Source organism: Ranitomeya variabilis, chromosome 3 (assembly GCF_051348905.1).
Source record: "Ranitomeya variabilis isolate aRanVar5 chromosome 3, aRanVar5.hap1, whole genome shotgun sequence".
In the NCBI taxonomy this organism is placed as follows: domain Eukaryota; kingdom Metazoa; phylum Chordata; class Amphibia; order Anura; family Dendrobatidae; genus Ranitomeya; species Ranitomeya variabilis.
In genome coordinates this window covers 670576366-670596172 of record NC_135234.1, presented here as the reverse complement: position 1 = coordinate 670596172, position 19807 = coordinate 670576366, and the positions used below count along the sequence as shown (strand labels likewise).

Below are 19807 nucleotides of genomic sequence, written 5' to 3'. Positions count from 1 at the left end.
TAAAGTTTCTGTCCTCTTCCTCTTTGATGACACTACTTGTACGGTATACACATTCCATGCCTTGCAGATAGCCGATAATTATACACCTAATCCCGCAATACTACTTTTGTTACTATTGAGCTATGAACTGTCTAAATACACCCGTCCACAATTTTCAATATCATGTAAACTACTCAAACAAATCTATCGTTTAGTGCCGCTTAAAGACCGTCCCTTTATATTTAATACAGCAAACATTTAAATTTGAGCAATTCGCCAGTATAATTCCATTAGTTTGAGTCCATAATAGATAATAATACTCTAGAGAGTCCCCTCTATTAGCACTGAACTCCCTGATAAAGTATTTGAGAATGTTTTTTCAGTCCCTGATAAGGTATTTGATAATGTTTCTTATGCTGAAAATGCGTTTACTTTCGTAATACAAAACTTCAAGTGTGAGAGTTCATCTATATAATGCAAACAAGGGATTAGCTTTGTGATGCAAAGGGTTAATGCTCTTTCAATGACATGCTATATCAGGCTCATATGGAAAGAGTTTGAAAGTCCTAAAGTATAATTAGCAAACCTCTGTGTCATTTGGCACAATTTTACATCTTCCCCAGTTGTGGAGCAACTAAAGATCCCACACCCTTAAAATTAGATCCCTAGAGAGCACCATTAAGTTGCTATAAATTATCCTAAGATTTCATATAATGAAGAAAAGGTTTAAAGTGATGCAGAACAGTTCATGGTGCTACTGTTTCAATACAATGTAGTCATTTCCCCCAATCAGCCATAACATTAAAACTACGGAGAGGTGACAATAACATTTTTGATCTCATGACAATGGCACCACTCTAGGACTAGGAGTGGGACATGTTAGTCAGCAAGTGAACTGTCAGCTCTTGAAGACGATGTGTTGAAAACATGAAATATGGACCAGTGGAAGGATCTGAGCAACTCTGATAAGGGCCAAATTAAGAAGGCTAGACGACTGGTTCAGAGCATCTGCACAATGGCAGGTATTGGAGGGTGTAACTGGAATCCAGTGGTTAGTAACTCCAAAAGTGATCCAAGGAAGGACAGCCAGTGAACCAGTGACGGCGTCATGGGCATCTTAGGCTCAATGAAGGCATGTCTCATCCAGTCTCACAGGAGAGCTACTAAAATAGAAATTACAGAAAAAATACTAATAATTCTGAACAATGAACTGCAACTTTGTATGGGTCTTCATAGCTGTGGAGTAATCAGAGCACACATGCTTAAAGCACCTACAATGGTCATGAAACAAAGGGCAAAGATGGCCTCTTCCAAAAGATGCCTTTGTTTGCTTTTACTTCATGTAAATGTGCATTCAATATCTGGGGAGAAGATGTCTACTGAATGAACAATTGGGAGAAGGCATTATGCTATGGGCAATGTTCTTCTGGGAAACCTTGGGTCCCGGCATTCATGTGGATGTTACTTTCACATGTACCACCTACATAAACATGGCTATAAACTAAGAGCCCCCATGACAATGGGAATATCATCTTTTAGCAGGATAAGGTGTCTTTCTTCAATGCCAAAGTTGATGAACATTCAACTTCCCCGGCTGCATAACCTTGACAATTGGTGGCAGCAGTGTGATCTCTCCGGTGTCATCTGTGACAAACAGTGGTAAGATTTGCGTGGCCATCCCCCAGCTGTTATCTGTGACAGTGGATAACCTTATGGGTAATGTCAGGGCTCCGTTTGGGAATCTGATCTGATGACCTGTTACTTTGTGGTCAGTTCTTCTGCCTGTTGAGCTGTAGCTTTCATCTTTCCCTGTCCAAATGCTGATTGTTCCTAAATCCTTATTCTCCCTTCTTCGTTTGCTCCTTTCCACGTGTTTTCCATTTTCCCATTTTGGTTTGCCCTATTATGTTCTGGGTGGGGTTTTATATAGTATCCATTCTCTGCACTTCCTTGCTGGCTATATTTCCTGATGGAAGAACAGTTAGGAGTTCCAGCTCTTCATCTTAGGGGATTACCTTGCTGAGTAAACTTCTGTTGTATTCTTGCAGTAAGTTAGTTTGTTTTGCCACCCAGCACCTTTTCCTTTTATCTTTGTTAGGTTCTTGGGAGGACTTACTGTTTCCTTTTATTACCATTTTACATTTATCACCATATTTGAATTTGTCTTAGCTTCTCTCATTGGGTTCTTGTATCTCTCCTCACACTTTCCTTTTCCCTTGTTGGTAGTTTGTTGCGGCCTACCCTCTGGTTCCTCAGGAGCTACTAATACTTCAGCCTTTTTGGGAGTCAGGTCCAAGGTGGTGTTTTTAGCTGTGCGGCTAGGCCTTTCTATTATGTACCCGAGTTGGGTGTAGGTGCAGCGATTCCCTGGTGTGAGTGTGAACACATTCATAACAGGTAATAAGCTGACAGAAACGATTTCCTGAGTAGATGTGGTTCCAGTGTCGATGGGTGATCTCCCTGCAAGATAATCTCACTTTTCATTGCGACCAGAGGATTTACAGTATGTCCATGGAGCCCTCCACCGATGGCACCTCCTGGACTTGCAATCAAGGACTGCTGCTGGAGCAGTGTGACTGAAGCTTCTACGGGAACTCCTAGTAAGCCAAAAAACCCTACGCCTTTCAGCAGTAGCATCCTCCTTCCTCAGGGTTACCAATTAACAATCCCTGAGGAAGGAGGGCACTACCTCTGAAAAGTGTAGGAATTTTTGGGCTCGTGGGAGTTCCTGTATCAGGTATCATTACACTGCTGGAGCAGCAGTCTTTGCTGATAAGTCCAGGCTGCTCCACCACCCAGGACCCCAAAGACGTAATCTCACTTTTCATTGATACCAGAATATTTATGTCGTGGGAAGATCACTAGTGTTGAGCATTCCGATACCGCAAGTATCGGGTATCGGCCGATACTTGCGGGTATCGGAATTCCGATACCGAGATCCGATACTTTTGTTGTATCGGGTATCGGTATCGAAACAACATTAATGTGTAAAATACAACATTAATGTGTAAAATAAAGAATTAGAATAAAAAATATTGCTATACTCACCTCTCCGACGCAGCCTGGACCTCACCGAGGGAACCGGCAGCGTTGTTTGCTTAAAATGCGCGCGTTTCCTTCCTTCCGTGACGTCACGGCTTCTGATTGGTCGCGTGCCGCCCATGTGGCCGCGACGCGACCAATCACAGCAAGCCGTGACGTAATTTTGAGGTCCTGGATGCCTAATTCTAGGCATTCAGGATTTTAAAATTACGTTCCGGCTTGTGATTGGTCGCGTCGCGGTCACATGGGCGACGCGACCAATCACAAGCCGTGACGTCACGGGAGGCAGGAGACGCGCGCATTTTTAAAATTACGTCACGGCTTGTGATTGGTTGCGTGCCGCCCATGTGGCCGCGACGCGACCAATCACAGCAAGCCGTGACGTAATTTCAGGTCCTGAATGCAGAAATAGGCATTCAGGACCTGAAATTACGTCACGGCTTGCTGTGATTGGTCGCGTCGCGGCCACATGGGCGGCACGCGACAAATCAGAAGCCGTGACGTCACGGAAGGAAGGAAACGCGCGCATTTTAAGCAAACAACGCTGCCGGTTCCCTCGGTGAGGTCCAGGCTGCGTCGGAGAGGTGAGTATAGCAATATTTTTTATTTTAATTCTTTATTTTACACATTAATATGGTTCCCAGGGCCTGAAGGAGAGTTTCCTCTCCTTCAGACCCTGGGAACCATCAGGGATACCGTCCGATACATGAGTCCCATTGACTTGTATTGGTATCGGGTATCGGTATCGGATTAGATCCGATACTTTGCCGGTATCGGCCGATACTTTCCGATACCGATACTTTCAAGTATCGGACGGTATCGCTCAACACTAAAGATCACCCATCGACATTGGGACCACATCTATCCAGGAACTGGTTCACGTCAGCATATTACTAGTGATGAGCAAATATACTCGTTACTCGAGATTTCTCGAGTACGCTCGGGGGTCCTCCGATTATTTTTTAGTGCTCGGAGATTTAGTTTTTCTTGCCGCAGCTGAATGATTTACATCTGTTAGCCAGCATAAGTAAATGTGGGGGTTGCCTGGTTGCTAGGGAATCCCCACATGAAGTCAAGCTGGCTAAGAGATGTAAATCATTCAGCTGCGGCAAGAAAAACTAAATCTCCGAGCACTAAAAAATACTCGGGGGACCCGCGAGCGTGCTCGAGAAATCTCAAGTAACGAGTATATTCGCTCTTCACTACATATTACCATAAGGTTATCCACAATTATAGAAAGGGGCTTTATATACGCCTATAGTCCTCTTTCAAGTGTTTTAGGTCTCATTTGGTGCATGTCAGCACATTTAATGTTTATTTTATTTATATACACATTTTTACTCTGTCAGTGCATTGTTATGTGCTGCTTTTTGCACCATAGTGGAAGCAATAGTGTGCGATTTTCTATTAGCTTTCATTAAAGTGTTTAAACCGTGGATGTAGTTGGTCCCGAGGAATCACGAGTAAACCAGTCTGATCTAGTGCTAAAGAACCAAGCTGAATATTTGCTAAGCTAGCTAAGGCTCTGCTTTAAATTGAGAAGTTCTACCCCAAAGGGTTTTCCTGGCACAGAAATATGTAAAAAGTCTGTAAAATTTATAGAGATACACAAGGTTTCGAATTCTAAAATGGGAATCGGTCAACCACACGTGGGCTTGGAGGGTGTCCAAACATGTTGAGTAAATGCTTTGAGGGTGTGATGCGCTGACATTGTTTGCAGTCGGATTCCCTCTTTGCACATTACGCTGACCGGTAAACCTCATGACAACATGTTCTGACATGGATGGATAAAGAAGGAAGAAGCAGTGTTATCTCAGTCACCTTTGCTGTCTGTATCACTCTCGCTGGCACTGGGCACAGGACTGATCATAGGGGTGCTCCTGTCTCCATCTTGCCCTCCCTCTTTCTGCCGGGTTTTGGCATTCTCGATCCCTTTAACTCTTCGAGCATGCCGATTCCCTTTATAATGTGCCTCAGCTTGACTCTGCAAGAAAAAAAAATACGAACAATTGTAATCGCAGCAGTGATCACAGTGGTTATAATGGTAAGTAGCAGATTATCTGTGCAGAGCTAATGTGAGAGCCGCGGATGCCATGTGCAGCGCCGTGTAACCGCGTGCTGCCCAACTGTCACTACATGTGAGATCATTGCCACTGCCTGGGAAAGCAGCATTTGGTGACAGCAGGACAGAGCAATGGGAAGATGGATTATTCCAATGTGAGATTTTTGCTATTCCCTATTCCATTCACCACCAATTAATTCCGTTATATTCCCAGAGTTATTCCTGAAGGACCAATATCCGAGCATATAAATGACTTCCTATATACTGTATGGCTGATGTTACAACTATACAAGGCATATGAGACTCTTTATGTCGCTGTTAGCAATGCAATGGAGGAAAAGACCTGTCAGACAACATAACCCAATTACAATAAGCCATAAGAATGTACACGGGTGACGGGTTTGTCCCGCGTCTCCCGTCAGTTTACTGCATGTCCTTGAGATGATTTTGTCTTCTAAATTGTATGACAGTCAACATGGCCATCTGTAAAGTATGCATATATGTTGTCAACCAGCTTTCCTACAGTATTGAAAAGCAAGTGGTGGAGAAGTGGAGGTCCATATATGTAGGCGAGTTCCTGAGTTTATTGGAGTTTATTCCTGTTCACATCACAATTTTTGTATCCAGTTTGCATTTACACTGGGAAAGATGCTGCTAAACATGTCCTTAAAGGGAATCTATCATCAGGTTTTTGTAATCTGAGAGCAGCATGATGTAGGAGCAGAGACCCTGATTCCAGTGATGTGTCACTTGCTAGGCTGTGTGTTGCTGTTTAAAAAAAAAAATCAGTGTTTTATCAGCAGGAGATTATCACTACAGGACTAGGTGTCTTGTGCCTCCTGGTCCAACCCCGCCCTCACTACTGATAAACAACTTTCTGTCAATATACAATGTACACAGAAAGCTGCCAATCAGTGGTGTGTGTGTGTGTGTGTGTGTGGTGGTGGGGGGGTATATACACACCTCCAAACTCTATTAGATCTGCTGCAAAGAAAACTGTGCTTTTATCACAACTGCAGCTGCAACCATTAAAGTAACGGATGCATCACTGTAATTAGGGTATCTGACCTTATATCATGCTGATGTCAGATTACATAGAAAAACACCTTCTGACAGATTCCCTTTAATTTCCAAGATACTATTCCGATACAAAGTAGATGTAATAATAATAATAATAATAATATTAGCAAATAACTTCAATAAAAGATGTAGTATAGTTCTTCTGATTCACTATGTCACGTACACTCATGTGCAGGGCATTGCTGTAGCTTAGGTATCCATGGTTACAAGCACTCATATAGTGACAGCTAGTTAGTTAGTTGTTAGTGGTCCTAACCAGTGGCGTAACTTGAAATTCATGGGCCCCGATGCAAAAGCTCCAACGGGGCCCCAAATATTTTAAATCTTTAATAGCAATAGTCCTTTTCTATAGGCCAAAGGGACTTTTAGGGCCCCCTAGGGTCCAGGGTCGGGTGCGACTGCAACCCCTGCACCTGTTGTAGATACACCCCTGGTCATAACCATGAATACCTAAGCTACTGCAATGCCCTGCACATAGGGTAATAATGAATAAGAACATAATGAATAAGGACTATTCTGCATTTCTAATTGGAGCTATTTGCTAATATTATTATTATTACACCTAATACACTGTGGAATAGGATCTTTGAGAAGGGAATATCCCTTTAAGGTCAATCTGGCTGTTTTATGTGACTATTAAGCAGAAAAAGTAAAACAAATAACTTAGTGGACTACACTACACTATACAGTAATAGGCCCCTTCAGACGTCCATGTCTCCGGTACGTGTGGTGACAGTTTTCACACGTACTGGAGACACGTACACACGTAGACCCATTCAAATGAATGGGTCTGTGCACATGTCAGTGTGTTTCCACGGACCGTGTGTCCATGGGCGAAACATGCTGGCATGTCCGATTTATAGCATCAGCACGGATGGCAAAACATCCCGCACACGTGCACATGTAGAACACACACTGATGTCCACTGTGTGACATGGATGGCCGCCGGGGAAGAAGCGCCACAGTAAGCGCTGTTCCCTGGTGGTTGGTGCTGAAGACAGTTTTCATCATTCTCCCCTGCTCTGCCGGCAAGCAGAGGAGAATGATGAGCGTTATATTAAGGTCCAAACAATAGCAGGTGGTGGCTTTTAGGACTGTTACCCTCATCATCCCACACCTGCTGCCGCTAATAACAGTGACAGTAGGTGTGGATGATCTGGGTATTCCATAGCCGCCGGCTGCGATCGTTCAAAAATAAATGAATGAAAAACCCGATGTGGGTTCCCCCAATTTTATTGAACCAACCAGCAACCCCCAGCTTCAACAAGGCTGGTTATCAAGAATAGAGGGGTCCCCACACTGTTTTTTTTAAATTATTTAAATAAATAATTTAAAAAAATGGCGTGGGTTTCCCCCCCCCCATTATTGACAACCAGCCTTGCTAAAGCTCACAGCTGGGGGCTGCTAAAAGGCGCTGTTTCTTTTTTGCTGTTGCTTGTCTCCTGAATATTCTGTTTTTCAGAGGTATGAACCTTTATATTTAGTACTAATGTTGTGGTCTTTCCAAGAAAGTGATAATGCAGAGCAGCCTAAAATCCTTCCCCTAGAAAATCATGTGAGCACCGCCCCCTTGGTAAAGACCATAAAAAGCAGCGCTAAATAAAAAAGCCCATATCTCTAGAACCATAAAGAGTATTAAAATAAAATCTGCCACCAGGTTTGTGCTTTCTGATCTGAGAGCAGCATGATGCAGGGACAGAGACCCTGATTCCAGTGATGTGTCACTTACTGGTTTGTTGGATGTACTATTTATAAAATCACTGTTTTATCAGCAGGAGTTTATCACTAGAGGAATATAGTAAACCTGCTGCCAGGTAGTCCTACCCCACCCCCAACACTAATTGCCAGCTTTCTCCTTATACACAGTGTACACAGCAGCTGTCAATCAGGGGTGTGGGCGGGGTTATACAGAGCTCAGCATTAGAGAACTGCTAGATCTGCTGAAGAGAGAACAGATTTTAATCAAACTGCAGCACACAGTATAGTAGGTGATGCATCGCAGGAATCAGATTCTCTGCCCCTACATCATGATGATTTCAGATGAGGTATCAGAAACCTGGTGACTATTTTTCATTTAAAAAAAACATGAATACTCGGGAGACCAGCAGGAATAAAATAAGGGCAAAAAAATCATCTACTTTTGATGCGGTAACCATATGGTTTACTTGTAGCATTATTATTTTGTAAAAGGTGATGTAAAAGTTACAAAATATTTCCCAATCAGTCCTAAAAATGTTGAAATAGTGATATCAGCAGAATTAGAGCAAAGCAACTATTTATCTGGTTTCTTTCCTGCATTTGCTGACAAGTAGGAATTTTTCCTTTGGGACATCTGAGGAAAGCTTCTAGAGATCGGCTCTGCCAAAGGTGTGAAATAACCTTGATGTACCGGCCATCATACATAATAAAGTGGTCTGAGCTCACGAAGCTTGGTGGGACCGGGCGACCATCTAATACTTATGGGGGTCTTCCGACTCTCTCCTGATAAATGAGAAGTATTGGGCAGATTGAATGTAAACACCTCAACATATTAATGCTTGGTCAGGCCAAATGGGGGAGTAGGAGGGAGCGATATATACGTCACCCGAATGGGCGTTATGCCAACACCTAGCTGACTTGTATGGGCAGCTTAACACAGGAGATTTAGGAAATCCTATTATTCCTATCATAAAGGGGTTGTCTGGATTTATGCTACATGTCTGCAGTCACTCTATGTGGCTGCAGACTTGTGAATCCTCACATTGCGAGCACTGTGTGCTGTGAGGATTCTCTGGTGCCAGTGCCAGGAGCGGCCGGTCATCCTAATATGCAATATGCATACTCCTGGCTACATTTTGACTAGGATGTTTCCAGCAAATACACTTGCTTTAAGCGAGGCCATGCTCCTCTAGTCTGCAAGTGACCACATGTACACATATCTCATACGCGCAATCACATGACCGACCGCTCCTGGCACCGGAGAATCCTCACAGTGTGCACGATGTGAGGATTCACAAGTCTGCAGTCACAAAGAGGGACTGCAGGTTTGCACCTTATGATCAGACAGCCCCTTTAAACTGAAATAACCTCACTTGTGGATTAACATTACGCCATTTATATGTTTTTTTTAATGTTTTTATTGACCCCCAGTGGGACACTCATGGTAGAGATCATCTAGGCTTTTTCTCAGGCTCCATCAGTCTTCTCTTGCAAACTGCAGCCAAACCGTGGGACCTAACAATCTGAGTCAGCGCCCTTCCCCGCTCTTTCCATGGGCCAATAACCGGCTTAACGGGCATTCCGATGAAGGATCATTCCCAATCATTGGCCCTTGTAAACATAGCAGCGGTCGGCCAAGAAGCAAACAAAATGCCTGTTTGTCAGCTCATTACAACCTTTATGTGGCCTTCAAAATAATCATTGCTAACGGAATCGCGGAAATAGGGGACGTGCTTCAGACAATACGAAAACTGCACAGGGACGCAGCGTTCTGCGCAGGTTACTAAGCATGTCCTCTCTCATAGTGGCAGAATGGCCATGGTGTAGACCAGGAGTATGATGGACACCACTACAAGAAGAAAACATCTACAGTCAGAAGATAAAAAATATGCTTCAGTATGTTTCTAATTAGTATAAATCAGATGATACATTCACGTCAAGATAACGATGTTGGCTTAAGAGCTGTAAAGCACTGCCACAATGGAATGCTGCTCCTGATGAAGAGTCTCCAAGAAATATTGGAAAATCCACAAGAAACAAGAGCAGCTCAGAGTGATTGCAATGTCGGCCATGTAGAAGTTATATATACAACCAGGGAACCTTACGTAAACTATTTTTATCGCCAGTGACCTGGGGTCAGCTATCTAAGTCTACGTTCCCACGCTGCAGTCCGCAGAGGCATGTGAAGAGCGGCTGCCTATAACATGTCTCCTCGTTCTAAATACATCCGTGTACACAAACAATTAAATGCATGTAAACATACAGAGTCGTTACACCACATGCCGGACTCTCAAACACTAACAGACCTTGCTGGCTGTAGTGCGGGTGTTGACAGCCGGGCGTCTAGGCCAAGATTTCATTGTATGACATTTTTGGCTTTTTAGCCACACTGACTAACAGAGAGGTATAAATTAAATGTATTCTTGGAGAATTCTCTCATTCGTTGCCTCGCTGATAACATGCGTCCAAGACACTATAAGTATGAAGCATTTCAGGATACATTTTTATTCGTAGTTTTGGAAATAGTGAGAATAGGTATTTTTTTAACTATTTTCCATGACAGGGAATGTAGAGAACTGCCTAGGGAATCTAGGAAACTGGATTAGAGAAAGATTTCTGGAATGGGTGCAAGAGTTATACTTTGACTTACCACCAAGTATGTTTTTTACTTGCCTCCACTCGCGCGATTATGCTTACCTTTTCCACCCTGCTATGGGCATTGAAGGGAAGACAAGGTACAGTAAGTATAATAGCCCAAGTGCAGGGCGCAGGTGCGAAATTCTGATGCCACAGCTGCACGTCACATGGCACTGTGACATTTATGGGAGGGGGGTGGTACACAAATTAACACCGGAGGCAGAGTTTTCTTCCAGGCACCGCACTCCCCGGAGCCTGGAAGAACTAATTAACATAAAAGATTAAAAGTCTATTTCTCAGCAACAAGACAGCAGCTATGAGGCATACAGGTAGGACTATTTTGACAATTCTATCACCTGTATGTCCATAGTAATAGCTTAAAAGAGTCCCAGGAGGTGACCGATTCCCTTTAAGTATACTGCATATTCAATTTTGGACTTTTAATCCTTTTGTTCTCTAGAGATAAGTTACCGCCAGGGGTCTTTGGCAGTGGCTTTCTCATAGAGAACACGGGAACAGGAACGCTTGGTGGAGTGGACGAAAGAGTCTAGTGACATAGCTATCTAATGTGTACAGGGGGCTTTAGAGTCTCCAAAAGGTTTCCTATAGGGCTCATCAGTATATAAGCCAGTGGAAAAATGCATAATAAATTACATTTAATTTTGGTATTTAAAAAAAAAGACCAAAAACTGTAAAAATGATCAAACAGAAAAAAACTGTGCAGTGTCTTTCTCGTTTCCTTTTAACTAAAAACCAACATCTGGCTACAGAGAATTCTGCTACACGAGAAAAGTCATTCATAGAAAAGATTTCAATAATGAACTTTTTTTCAAAGACGTGGGTATAAGTTCAGGGCGCAGGGCTTTATAATGTAATACACTGTGTTTTACTGCATTTTTGTGACTTTGTTATTGCCATTTTTGTTGTGTTCTTGGCTCAAAAATGCTGCAACCAGATAAGTCTATGGAAGAATATGCATTTTTGTGGTTATGCTGGTCATTTTACCATAGTCTTTTTATTATAGGACTGAAAAAATGCCAAAAAAGAATATATGGTATGTAAAAATGTTACAAATTTAAAAAAAACTCTACCAGAATGCTGGTAAGGAGAGACTAAAACCTCCACCTTTCTACAAGTGTTTTATGCTAAAAAGGGGGGATCCTGACACTGGTGATGTAGGACACAAAAACTTGCCGATGGTCAGTAAATTCAGTCTAGATGCAGTACACCATATTGACAAATGTGCCCTATGATTTTATGTAACTCTTTAAAGGGAATCTGTCACCAGATTTTCACTACCTTATCTGAGAGCAGCATAATGTAGAGAAATACACCCTGATTCCAGTGATGTATCATTTAGCTTACTGGGTGCAGCAGTTGTGATACAATCAGAGTTTTTAGATGCAGTATGTAGCAGAGCTCAAAAGCTAACCCCGCCCACACCACAGCTTTCTATGCACAGTGTATATTGACACTAATTTGCAAGGCGGAGTTTGACCAGGATGCATGGGAGCTGTGGTCTTCTAGTGATAATCTTCTACTGATAAAACACTCATTGTATTGAAAGATCAGAACGCAGCGTAATAAGTGACATATCACTGAAATCAGTGTCTCGGGCCCTACGTCATGCTGCCCTCAGATTATATGTGAAAAACCTGCTAATAGATTCCCTTTAAGAACACAGTATATCTAAAAATTTGTGACTTTCCTTTCCATATAAAGTAGATGGGAGATGGATATATTATCAAAATCTGTGGTTCTGGTTTATTGCACTACAAGGCTTTATCATGAAGCGATAAATATAAGACAATTGTATAGGTGCATGATTAGGAAATAGTGCATAGAAGGAACAAATGAAGAAAATAAAATAAAAGGTGCCGGGATAGTAAAGGACATTCAATATTGTAGGCTGGTTAGAGAGAAAATGTAAAAAAATAATTCAAAACAAGATGATATTGTTTGTGCAAATAGCAAAAAGGAGCAGAGAAAAACAGTTGAAAGAGCAGAAGGAGAAAGCAGTTTTCCCTTTTGGCTGCCATTGACTCGACATACGCTTAATATCCCCCCACGCTGCCTCAGTTCAGTGTTTAGATAACTGGGGATTAACAGGAAGTCGCCTCTGAAAAATTCTTGGCTGGACCCATCCACAACACAGCAGAAGTCTCCCGGGACAGAGAAGAATCTGTCAAGCGTCTTGTTGCCAGAAAGGTTGGACTTACGAAGTTACGAAGCCACAAGCCCAACCAAGGAGAAATGAAACGATGCTGAGATAATTGCTGACTTTTTAATCAACTTTATAAGCATCATATGAAAAACCGCAATGAAATTATGGGTTGTGGCTCACCAATAATTAAAATGAGGTGACTAGTAATATTGGTCCAGCTCATCATAACGTATAGACTATGTAGCACATCCAAGGAGGTGATTGGAGAGTAACTGCAGACTCTTTTAGTTATGATAATATTTGCGAGGATAGCTAAATTGTGATCTCACATATTCATTTCACTTTTCAGATTGCTGCCCTCCAAACTGTTCATGGTGTTCTGAAGATACATGGCTGGAAGTTATTAACTAATCCTACCCTTCTGACAAGTCAACCCACATATGGTGCTGATTCTTTATGTGTAGAGAATAAAACATACTAATCTGTCTGTAAACTCCGACCAATGACTTATGTGTACATTTGCAGGAAATCAAGGGGCTTCAGAGGAGTATACTGATGCTTCTGAGAACCAAGACGAATTCCATAACAGGTCCCCTCACTTATCATGTGTCACGTAATGATAGTTGTCAACTTTCCCAGAAAGTCCAGGAGGCTCCTGAAAAAAGTGCAGAACACCTGGACTCTTGAAAAAGTTGGCAAATCTATGGGGCACCATAAAAGCTCCCACACCAGAAATCTCACAGAAAGTACCATTCATAGAAAGTTTCCTGCCTGTGATGCTAGAATTTGGTGAGGAGGAAAATCGGGCATGGACTGTAAAAAGGGGGTGTGATTATGGAAAAAATCTCCCACATACCCCCTTCCAAAAGAAGGCAAGTATGATTTTAATACTGCTACACCTTTACGTGGCACAAATGTCCTGAGCCTAAATGCAATATCTGTAACATGGTCTCCCTAAATATTATAGGTTCCACATCTTTACTTTTTGCCCTATTGTCTTTGGGTAGGGTATGGCTTCAACATCTTTATAGTTAAAGGGGTTCATCCCTCTAAGATAATATTTGACCCCAGGTTGCAGCATGTTAAAAAATAATAAACCTCGCTGTGCTCACCCACACTGAGTCTGCCAGCAAGTGTCCGCTGATGCTCTCCGATGTCTGGCATTGGCTGCTGACGTCATGTTGACACAGTGTCAGCCAATCAGTGAGCTCAGCAGCTCTGCCAATGTAGAAGGAAATCCATTTTCAGAACCACTAAGCTCACTGATTGGCAGTCACAATGTCATCGTGACGTCAGTACTGTAGCCAATGCCAGACACCGAGAGCAGCATAGACTTGCTTGCGGACACGGGAATGGTGAGTTCTGAGAGTTTTCTTATTTTTTCAGCCGGGGATGAACATTATTTTAAATTGCTCATACTATCATATTTTATTTTATAACCCAAGCAGAAGGTGAATTGCCATAATACAGGTTTGTAATATTTTCATCTTCTAACACCTTGGCAGCTTCTTGCACCGAGGAAGCATATGGTATATTAACAGGACTCTGCTGGCAGTCTACCCTTACAGAGCAGAATTGCGGAAACTTACTAGATTACCAGGACCATTAATAGTTTGCCCTGCCATCGTAAATGGAATTTTCAGTTCTGGAAGGAATTCTCATTTGCTGCACAGTCAAGCTGTGGCCAATTCATTCATCTCACGTAATCTTTATTTCTACCCTTCAGAAACTCAGATTTTATTTAAAAAAAAAATCTATTTAAAATATCTCTAATGTTTCGCAACATATTGTATTAAAACTTTCTAAATGCTTTTATTCACTTTGATCCTTAGAAATAAGAAAAAAATATTTTTGCTTTTCTTAGTCAAAGAAATAGATATGCTCAACCTAGATAATCTTCAGCTTTAATTTTACTTATGCTTTCATTAAAGATTTTTCTTTCAACAGTAGAAAAAGGAAATTTCATTAGTAGAGAAGCATTAATCAATTTCATAAGACGTGCACGCATTAAACAATTACCTTACGCACATTACCAGCAAGGAACAGAATCCGGAATAAAAGGTGAATTTATATTTAATGGAGAGGCTATGGAGCGATTCTGTGGGAGATGTCCCTATCGCTGCTGCCAATGCACGTTCTGAAACCTCACCTACTGTGACAATTATTTTCTGGGAAACCAACAGCATAAATGGTTTGGAACGTTTTCCTAATACATTTATGGCTCTCAATTTCATTAGTAAAGAATATTGCTTGTTCTCCCTACCAACCTATGCTAAAACTGGGGTGGAAGGTGATATCACTGTACAACACTCATTGACCTCCAGAGGAGCCATATACAGATTTGGCACTGGTGGTAGCGACTCAATGCAAAGGGTAGGACACAAAAGGAAAGTGATAAATAGGTACTGTTGGCTTATCAGGTATACTAGAAAAATATTTCACACCATTTATACTAAAAAGAATCACAATGACACCTGCAAAAGTAAAGGTACTTCAGAGGGCTCTTGTGCAAGGACAGTATATGGAGTATAGTGCAGCGGGGTTGGTGCAGTGTGACAGATAGGCAGGGACCACAGGAACGTTCACAGCAAACGTGTTTAATGTCCAAACAACTCACACAATGAACAGCACATGGTATAATCTGGATCGCAGCCGGGACATCAAAAGAGTCCGTATACCAGACCGGTTGCCAAGGGCGACTGCACCACCGTACTACACTGCGGGGTGCCAGGCGTTCACTGCTCTTGGCTCTGTGTTACCTCACACAAGCTGGACGTTGCAGAGCCACCTGCTCTACCACTTGCAAACAAACACTGACACCCCCAACCCTTTGCTGCAGAGTTTTTAAATGGAATCTGTGGCCATGGGCCACTTGTAAGACCCGGTCCGGAGGGAGTGAACTGCCCCACTACCATCCTGTAGTTCACCCCAAAAATAAAAGCCCTTAACGGGTTTTCCTGAACATTGACTTGGTCAAATAACTCAATCAGGTCCACACTTACTTTTATTTTGCACTGCAGCCACAGCTATCCCTGTGACTGCAGTGCACTGCAGTGGGTTTAATACTCTTCTATGCGCATCTTAGGAGATACATAGCGACCCTCGCATATAATACCTGTCACTACCTCACAGGGCCATTTGCAGTCCAATAATGCACCATTTTACCATTTTATGTGTCTGAGATAGAAGCTGCTTGGAAGTAGAAACGGTGCCCTTTACCTCTTTGGCCTCTGTAAAGGCTGCACCAATGGTATGTCCATCCCTGCAACTTAGGGCTCATGTAGATGTCCATGGTTTTGGTCCGATCAGGACTGCAATGCACGGACTGGCCGCAAGTCTCCCAACTGGAGCATGATAGCTCAATATATTTCTATGGGGCCATCACGCTTGGGTTAGGAAACCTGCGGTCAGTCCGTGCATTGCAGTCCATGATCGCCCCAAGATCCAAAGCACCACGGACATCTACGTGAGACCTAAGTATTTCTCTTTGTTAAAGCACCACTCCAGCGGGGTTTTTATTGCAGCTCTGGAGTGGTGCCACTAAGTTCCCGGCCCATAGTATTATACTCGCCAGCCTCCCTCTCATCGTTATAGACACCACTGTGGTCGGACCTGCCAGATCGCTGTACTGTTTGCTTGGCGATCCGGAAGTCACAACCCAATGTAAGTCTGAGAGCCAGAATCAGTTCAGAATGATGATCTCATAGACGTACACTGAAATCTTGTGACCATTACCTCTGACTTACATTCACTCAAAAGTCGTGGGCATATGGTGGCGGCGAGGGGCCAGATCAGTGTCAGGAACAGTTGAAGACAGCAGCTAGTGAGTATATTACTAAGGTCAGTGAACTTACATTAGTTGCACCACTCCATTGCAGAAATAAAAAAAAGGCTCGAGTGTTTCAGCTCCTATTGTCTAGAATTAAACCCCGCCGATCTGATATTGATGACTTATCCCATGGATAGGTTATCAATATCATAAGCCCAGAAAACCCCTTTAAGATGCCTTTTATTATGTCTTAAAATTGGACAACTTAATCTAGACCAGGGATACGGGCAGAAAATGAATTAAATTTATCACATTGGCACTCGCAACACAATTATCTCTTCCTTAAGTTATTTCTTGATTGCCTTCAATTAGACCAATATTTTAGTTTATACCCACTTTTTTGGTGCATTTTAAGAGTTTGTCCCCTTTTTCTGGATACTTTAAAACTGTCCTGTGAGGGGCAAAAACTGTCTAAATTACATAATTCTGGTGCAATTTTCCATAAAGTACCGGTAGGTGATGAATGAGGGTCCCACTATGGGACTCTAACCGGTTACTAGAACCGGGGCAGCAAGAACCCTGATCCTCCTCACTGCATGACCGGACGAAGCACCGATCAAGTTTGTGCCCTGTAACCATACATACATTTTTTGTAAAAATAAATGGCTCTAGGAAAACAGACATATGGTTCAATTTCGTTAAATCCAAGGTCTAAAAACAAGAATCAACAGAGCCATTGGGATTTGGAACGAAACATTGCATAAAACATTTAGAATTGTAAGGCACATGTGCGGTATTATTATGCGGTATTATATACCATCCTTGCACTATCTTTCCCTTCTGTTAAACATTATTATGGGTTTTTTTGATCTCTGACCCATGTAATGAACAGTTAGTCTTATTATACCTCCCCATGAAGATCTTGGGCCAAGATCATTGACATAAACATTCCAAAGGCAAAATCTCCATTATAGAAAACCCATACTTGTCTACCAATTGTTTGCTCGCACATACAGCTTCTATTTTGTGGGTTGAACAAGTATTTAAGAGAAGCAAGCCTATTATTTCATCTGGTAGCGGGGATAATTGTGGCCTTATGCCTCAGCAACGTCATTAGTTCCGAATGAATTAATGGTGATTCCATGAAGAATGGAGCAGGCGATAACATTTTTTTGTACGGAAAGGATAGATTCACAGTAAATGGTTCATTTTAAGAAACTCAGCGTTTTCTAAGGTGTCCTGCTCCTCTAATTGACCAATTTAACAGTACATGATGCAGCCCGCGGCAAGAGGAATTGGTAAGTAATCTAATTCTTTATGTGTAAAAAACTCATTTAACACTTGGCTATAAACAGTGATTGATTGTCAGGGATCCATGGTGCAGAACCCTCATCTTATTCAGGGGATCAGCTCGTAGACTTTCGTGCTAAGCGGAGAGGCAATTAAACAAGTTTTACAGTCTCCTCGCAGAATGGCACAAACAGGGGCTGTCGATATAAATAGAAAATCCTCATTATTCACCAAATGTAAGGGGAACTGTGAAAGACTGGAATTTTAGCTGCACGGCAAAAATAGAAGAAAGCATAGATCTATGACGCCTTTTTTTCCAATTGATCCCTGCAAGGCACTGGAGATCTCTGCCACTTTGTAATTATTACAAGAGCGAACAAGAGCAAACTCACTGTCTAGGAGTAGGTATAAGTGTCTCGGACATTTTGGCTGGGCTCACAAGTTCCAACATACCGTAGCTATTGTGCGCCACCCCGTTCTAAAATATGCGTCACTTGTACATGCCAAATTTGAGTCACCTTTAAGGAGATGGCACTTGATTTATCAGAGCAAATACAAGGGTATGATTATTCATTGTTTGACATTCTTGGTACCTTTTCATTTTTTGGGATAGAAATTAAATCCTAAAGGGAATCTGCGGCTTTAAGCTGCATGTCTGCAGTCACTCTATGTAACTGCAGACTTGTAAATCTTCACATTGCGTGCACTGCGTGTGGTGAGGATCCTCCTCCGGTGATGTTGGCGCCGGGTGGTCATGTGAGTTGCATACTTCCGGACATATTCCAACTAGACTTGTCTGGCCTCGCTCAATGCAAGAGTAAGTCTAGTCGGCACATGACTGCAAGTATGCAAATTACATACTTGAGTCATGTGCCCACGGTTCCTGGTGCAGACACTAGAAATTCTTCACAGCACGCAGTGTGAGAGATAAGAGTATTCACAAGTCTGCAGTCACATATAGTGATTTCAGACTTGTAGCCTAAGGCCAGGCAAACTCTTTGATAATAATTTAAAGGCCGGGTCCATTTAAAAACAGACCAGTGGCGTGCAGAAATTGCAGATATGACTTACTCCATGTGATGCTCTGTGTGCATGTCATCATTATGGATGGTGGAGAATATGTCATGATATTGCATGCGTTATTCTGGTCCCTAAAATGGACCAAAGTACGGTAGCACCCCTTCCGATTTTTTTCTATGCAGACTATCATTTCATGTGGAAAAGCGCCAATGTGCGCTGGCACACTGGCTATAGTAGGTCTATGCGCTTTCCATGTGTGATTCCTGATGCACACGAACAGATTATTACACATTCATCTCAAAGAGCCGCAAGTGTGATTTTACACACACTGAGACAGTTTTACTAAATCAGTACTTTTTTTTGTCTAAACTTAAATGCACCAGATTGAAAAATCAATAATGACTTTTAGGATTGCTACAATAGGTGGCACTAGAGTTCTAGTCCTTTTCCTCTCTGAAGAAATTTTCATATTCAATTTCCAAGACGATCAGTGCATGGCCTATAAGTCTCCTTACACATCTGTCATCACTTACTTGGTAATACATTAAATTAAAGGGAATCTCTTGTCATTGTGTTCTAGTCCTTGAAAGTGAGACTGTCATGACCCTTCCAGGAACCTCTTCCAGATGGAATAAGACAACTAATTGAAGTAGGGGGCATGACCAACCTGCAAAAAGAAAGCTGATCTCTAGATCAGCACTGATCTGCTTTTTATGGTTTATAAACAACCATTTACAGTATGGCTGTGAATCATGATGATGTTCAGAGCAATTAATACTCAGCTGCCTTTCACATCCATTTGATGTGAGAATATGTTGAAAAAAGTGAGAACTACACTCTGATATTATTCTGGGATTAGAACAACCGACATGATCTGCTGAATTAGGAAAACCTAACAGATATCAACACCAGGTGTTTTTAAATTAACCGAAAGTCGCACGTGTGACTCGGTGAGTTAGGGCTTGCTCACACCACTATAGACATCGGGCGGGTGCTAACCGATTTTCATCAGATACCAATCAAGACTAATGTTATTATAGGGGGCAATGCTGATGACCTTTTTTTT

At 42.2% G+C, this 19807-nt stretch overlaps 1 protein-coding gene across 5 annotated transcripts in view; it reads right to left on the bottom strand.

Annotated features, from left to right (window-relative positions):
- Window positions 1-19807, bottom strand: part of ZNF385A (zinc finger protein 385A) — a 240422-nt gene that overhangs the window by 22617 nt on the left and 197998 nt on the right. For all 5 annotated transcript variants that reach the window (XM_077297924.1, XM_077297923.1, XM_077297925.1 and 2 more), the window contains one exon: window positions 4843-5005. In XM_077297924.1, the coding sequence (XP_077154039.1) occupies window positions 4843-5005 (163 nt within the window). The remainder of the gene's footprint in view (window positions 1-4842; window positions 5006-19807) is intronic.